Raw genomic sequence first — 6,000 nt, 5'->3', positions numbered from 1 at the left:
CACTACCACACGACTGGAGCTACATATGGTAGGAGCTGCTTGCAGAAACGGTGGACACCCTACATCCCACTTTGGACCTCAGTAGTAAGAAATGGCAAATAAAAGTAACGCCAACACAAAGTAATTTGGATCACAAAAAGTGTGAATGTATCCATCCTTCTTCTGAATGCATCTTTAATCTTTTGTAACTTGCTTAATCTAGTTCAGGATCACCAGCTACAATCGGTAAAATGCTGGATGGGGCATCCGGCCTCACAAGGACACCCTTGAACATGATTTTAAATAACCAAAAACACCTGATTTTAGGATGCGAAAAAATCTCTGTAGAAATGCCAATAAAGACAAAAGAAGAAGTGCAAACTCCATCCAGACAGAGGACTCGTCTAAGATTTGAACCCAGAGCTATAAGGTAGCAGGTTAGCAATTCTCTTCTCAACCAATTTATTCTAATAAGAGGTTGTAGGGTGGTCATCCTCTCTGTTGCAAGACAGAGCCAACCTGGGAAAGGTCACCAATCCATGACGTGACATACTCAAGTACCCAGGGGACACAGAGAGAATATGCAAACTCCAGATAGAAAGTAACCATTTGGGAATTTGAATCCAAGTCTCTGGAGCTGTGAAGCAGCACTGTTAATTACTGTGCTATTATCAGAAATAAAACAGCATTAAAAACTTTCAAATGTTTCTTACTTTATTTAAGATATTGTGTTATTACTTAAGTATTTTTGGAAGAATTGTGAAAATAGAAAAAAACAAACATGCGCCTGGGTAATTGTTCTCTAAAGAATGAGACCCTCATAAAGGCAGAGCCCAGCCTAATTACTGTAATTAACACACACATGAAGCACAGGCAGATTGTTAGAAAACGTTAACGCTTTATTTTGTATTGGTACAAAAGGTGCAGGTCTCATTTTGTTTCCTCATATTCCTTTAAGATGAATCTCATACTAATATTGTCCTACAGTATTTACATTTAATCAAACATATTGTCATTTCCAGGTTGTGTAAAATGTCAAAGTCATGAACAGCTTCTAAATCTTAACAGGTGTTGAAATATTTATTAAAGTGCTTCATTATACTCTATATCACAACAGCATTTTTTTTTTAGATTTTGACTTGCTTTTGTTTTAACCAAAGTAATATATATTTTAGCATATGGAAATGGGGCACCAGATCTGCCTTTAAGAACATTGGTTTTGGTGCAGATATTGGTTTTACCGACTTAAATTACATTAAATGCAATAATCAATTTTAAGGAAATAAAATTATCTTGGAATATCATACAAATAAATAGTAGCACAGGCCAGCATTACTGCATGCTAACGCTGGCATGTCATGTTTCAAGCAGTAAAACGTTTTGCTACTGACAACAGGTCACATTAGGGTGCCCCCATGCGGAAGCCCGACTTTTGAAAGGCTCTCGCGTTGACGCTTACAGCCCGCAGAGCCTCGAAACGACTAACTGAAGCAAGCAAGGGCATCCTGATCTAACATTCAAATGTTGCTGTACTTGTTCAAAGTAGGAGACATTTAGATTGCCACTTGAAACATGTACTGTAAGGAAATCAACGTGTGCTCAGAAAAGCAACGCAAGTTGAACAATTACAAGAAACCAACAAATAATAATAATAATAATAATAATAATAATAATAATAAAACAAAAAGATTGTGGAAATGTTTACAGCTCAAGCTCTTGTTTGTTTTCTGTTCTCTCTTTCATGTACTGACACACAATGCTATTCTTTATCCACTTCGACATATTGTGAGTGGTTCTCTGGGGATTTGCTGTGTGTTTTACTTAAGTGCAGCTTGACGGCGTGATTGCTGGCAAATGTTCGACTGCACAGCTTACACTTAAACTTGGAGTCCACGTCTTCTTCTGTGACGGGGGCTTCTGCCACCCGTACCCCCATCCCAATCCCTTTGGGCACTTCTGGCTCTGCTTGCGTCTGTGGCTCTGAGGGCAGCTTGTTCATGTCTTTTAATTGAAAGCCCAGATGGGACTCTAAATGGCTGATAAAAGCAGGGGGCGACCTGAACTGGGAGGCACAGTCATTACAGTAGAAAATTGGGTGACCAGTGTCCATGTTCTTCAGGAATTTGGTCCCTCCTGTTTTTCTCAGTTGATATTTGACATTGGCCAGCCAGTGACTAATGGTGGTCATAGAAAGTCCAGTAAACTTGGCAATGTGCATTCGTTCCTGAGGACCCAAGTCTGACAGCAAATACTTGCCTTCTGAGGTCTGGAAGAGGCTAGATGCAAACTGGGCCTGCAGAATGAGCAGGTGTTGGGGGTTCCAGTTGGATTGCCTGCCTTTCCTCTTATGCACAGAGTAGACTTCAGCTGACACATCCTCAAAGCGGCGCACGTCACTTTCAAGCTTCACAGAAGGCATCCTTGATGGTGGTGAGGGTTTGGGGGTAGTAGCTTTTGGAAGAACTTTGACCATGTCGGCAATATCCGATAGGGCGTGCTTTTGCGGTACCGGAGTGCATGACTGTGCTTGGGAGGTTGGCGTGCTTTTGGTGCTTTTGGATTTGGTCAGATCGATGGGTTGGTCACTGCTTTCGAAAAGGAAATGGTTGTCTAGCCTGCTGGCATGAGGCGGGACTGGGGCCAAAGCAGGCTTTTCCATTAGGCTTCTGTTAATTTTGGATAACATGGCTGCCGTGCCAGCACTTAGCACAGAATCAGGCCTTGGCCCGGACGGCTTATTGGCTTTGCCCAAGTGATTGTTTAAAACAGACTGAAGAGCACTAAGCGGGTTAACACTGAGGACCTCGGGAGGGTCATTCATGGAAGCACACATACCGCTAGAGCCATTTAGTGCAGTGAAAGGCTGGGACTGCTGAGACTTCTTGTTATCTTCCGTAAGATCTGGCTTGCTTTCCTTTGAATCACTTCCATCTTTCCCAAGTACTCTTTCTCGTTTTAAGACAACGGGTAATTCGTCCTGCATGTGGTTGTCTAGAGCAGCTTCTACAGTGGCGTTAGAAGTGGGAGAGTCTGTCCGCTTACTGGCACTGCACTGCTCCTTTTTGACAAGCAGGTGAGAGGGCTCGATGGCAGAAGTGTTCTGGTAAAATTTCCCCTTTGGAGCGATTGGTCTCAACCTGCTGTTAAAGCTTTGCTTCAGGTGAAGTGGCTGGGCAGCTGGTGGCTGTAAGGGACTCTTTATTACTCCAGACAGCTGATATGCAGCATGAATGCTGGGGTACGCACTCCAGCTAGGAGTGCCAGTTTGAGCCTTGTTAATTGCTGAAGCCACAGTGTTGGCCAGAGATTTCAGAATATCCGCTCCTCCCTCAGACTCGTGCTCCAGGTCTTCTTCTCGGAGGTACGGGTATTTGAACATGGCATCTTCTTGCTTACGCTCGCCTTCTTCATGTTTGCTTTCATTAGGGCCTTTCTCTTCCACTTTCATGTCATCAGTGACATCAGCACCTTCTTTTTTTATCTCCAAGTCTTCTGAACCTGCAATGCTTGGTGATGTTTTGCCCACATCTGTAACAGCCTGAGTATCACTAGCCGGAGGCTCTGCCAACGACTGCATTTTTTCTACAGCTATGGGGTCGAGGGCTAACTGCTTTCCCTTTTTGGATGCAGAACTTGTAACTTTAATAAAATGACCTGTGACCATCATATGAGTAGTTAACTGTTGAAGTGTATCGTGAGAACTTCCACACTCCATGCACTTCAGTATCTGAGATTTGCAGGTCTCAAACTGCCATGTGTAACTGGCTCCATTCTGGTAGCCATAGCGGTTGTTATTGGACAAGTGAAAGGCAGAGGATTTAGGGGAATCTGCATAACCTGATATTCCTGTGGTTGAATCTGGTGAACAAGGCCGAACTGTTTCATAAGCCCGTTTCTTGGTGGGTGGGACTAACTTTGATGCAATGACAGGAATTGGTTCTTTCAAAGGCACTTTCTGGTAATGTTTAGTTTTGATCATATGGACACTTAAATCTTGAAGTGAATCAAATGAATGGCCACAGAACATGCATTTGAGGACCTTTTGGGCGTCCTCTTTTCCCTCCATGTCTTGCAAACTCCTTTTCCGTGTCTTTGAACAGGAGGTTGATGCATCTTTCTGTCTGTTGTGGTTGTCGTCCTGATAATGCCCACTTTTGTTCATATGCACGGTCAGCTCCACCAAGGAGTCGTAAGCTGCACTGCAGTCTTTACACCTGAAGCGGCTGGCGCCTGTAAACACAGTCCCGCACGGTTTGCTGTTCTGTCGGTAGAGGTGGACAGAACTAAAAAGATTAGGCTTAGAGATGGGTTTGGGAGACAATGTCTGTTGCAGAGTTTTTGACAAAGCGTCCTGGTGCCAGTCAAATTCACTCTTGCTGCTCCCATTGGTGCTGTCACAGCTCGGGCCACTGGGGTTACTGGTGGATTTGAGATCCAAGCCAATTCCTGCCCAGTAGGAATCTGAAAGGAAGTTGGCATAAGCTGCTCTCATTTTCTCCAGACTGTTTTGCATCTCTTCCTTCAGTTTTGGGCCGCTCGGGTCTTCCTCTTTGTGACTTTTAGAAGGAGAGCTGCTCTTGAAGTCAGCCATCCGATCACTGTGGTCACTGAGGTGAGACTCCAGCTCTACTTCTTGAGTGGACAGAGCACTTCGTGGGGAATTCTGGAAACTACAGCTACTCTTGTTATCCAATTCCTTGTCTTCCAGCTCTTTTGAACTGGCCTTAACATCCTGGCAACTTTCTTCTGTGGCACCGTCATTGTCACTTTCATCTCCTTCAGCGGTTTCCTCAATATTGACATCTTCATCAGGCATGTACACTGCAAGAAAAAAACATCTATTAGGAAGTGATTGTTTAAAAGAAAACACTGTTTCTTAAAACATTTATGCTTATACTAGTAATAGTAATAGTATTGGCACTTGCACAGTATTGGCACTTGCACAGATTACGGAGAATACAGCCCTCTAGTATCATTCACATGAAAATTCCGACCTGTAAAATCGACAGACACTAACAAAAGCATCACCGGAAACACAGTTCCAGTGTTTACTATTTGTCTTGAGAAAAAAAGGAGATGATTAAATATTGACTACTTTTGAGAATCATTGTAATGACTGTGTCTATCTCGTTAAACAATACGCTGGCCTGGTGAAGGTAAGCAGATCGAGCAGCAGAGATTTAAGGACATAGCAAGTGAGTCATTAGAGAGAAACAAAGTTCAAACACTAAGAAAGAGAGATAGGAAAACTTAAACTTGTTACAAAACAAAGTCAAAGTCATGAGAACGGGCTTGAACAAAACCAGAATAATTCCCTGGTCACGAGGAGTTTAGCAAAACTGTCCCCAAAATTTGTTTTGTATGTGAATCCACAATGGCAGAATGCAAAAATCATTAAAATCTTTGGAGCTTCTAAAGTAAAAATCAATGACTATTGCTCCCTAAGGGTTATTTCATACCCAAAATCATTGTCTTCTTCCTCAGCTGGCCCAGTTTTCCACAGTTCTCTCCATGCAACTCCATACACACTCATCTGCCCTGTGCACTACCTGCCTGCCTGCACATTCCACTGCTGGTTTCACTTCGGACAACTCATGTGGAGTCAGAGAAAACACAACCTGCAGTCAGCTTCTCCAACACCATAAGCCATTCCAAGCCAGGATCCTTCAAGAACCAGGCCAATAGATTTTAGCAGTGAAAAAGAGCCTCCAAAATGTTTGCAGGTAAGTGCTTTTTAGCCGTGCCCTTCCTTCCAAGTTCTGCTTCAGAATGCACTTTGCCATGCTTTTTTGCACATGAAAAAGGTTTCAAATGAGATGAACGTATAGTAAATGTATTTAGATGGCTCAGCACAGACTCTACTGTAGAATACCCAAGATGAGGTTGGTGGCTAGTTGGCCAAGGTTGTCAGGACTGTGACTGTGTCTGCCTTTGTCTTTAACTTCCTCTCTTACACTTGACCATGGACCCCATAGAGGTTTATTTTCTCAGGGGATATTATTGACTGATGGCTTTATGTTC

At 43.1% G+C, this 6,000-nt stretch overlaps 1 protein-coding gene across 2 annotated transcripts in view; it reads right to left on the bottom strand.

The window, feature by feature from the left end:
* Positions 1-857: 857 nt before the first annotated feature.
* The window catches only part of LOC114659429 (teashirt homolog 2), a 178,600-nt gene continuing 173,457 nt past the window's right edge, over positions 858-6,000 (bottom strand). For both annotated transcript variants that reach the window (XM_028811911.2, XM_051932994.1), the window contains exon 2: positions 858-4,800. In XM_028811911.2, the coding sequence (XP_028667744.1) occupies positions 1,739-4,800 (3,062 nt within the window). In that variant the 3' untranslated portion in view covers positions 858-1,738. The remainder of the gene's footprint in view (positions 4,801-6,000) is intronic.

The sequence above is a fragment of the Erpetoichthys calabaricus genome, chromosome 10 (assembly GCF_900747795.2).
Source record: "Erpetoichthys calabaricus chromosome 10, fErpCal1.3, whole genome shotgun sequence".
NCBI lineage: Eukaryota > Metazoa > Chordata > Cladistia > Polypteriformes > Polypteridae > Erpetoichthys > Erpetoichthys calabaricus.
The sequence above is the reverse complement of the archived record's forward strand: the minus strand, read 5'-3'. Positions and strand labels throughout refer to the sequence as shown.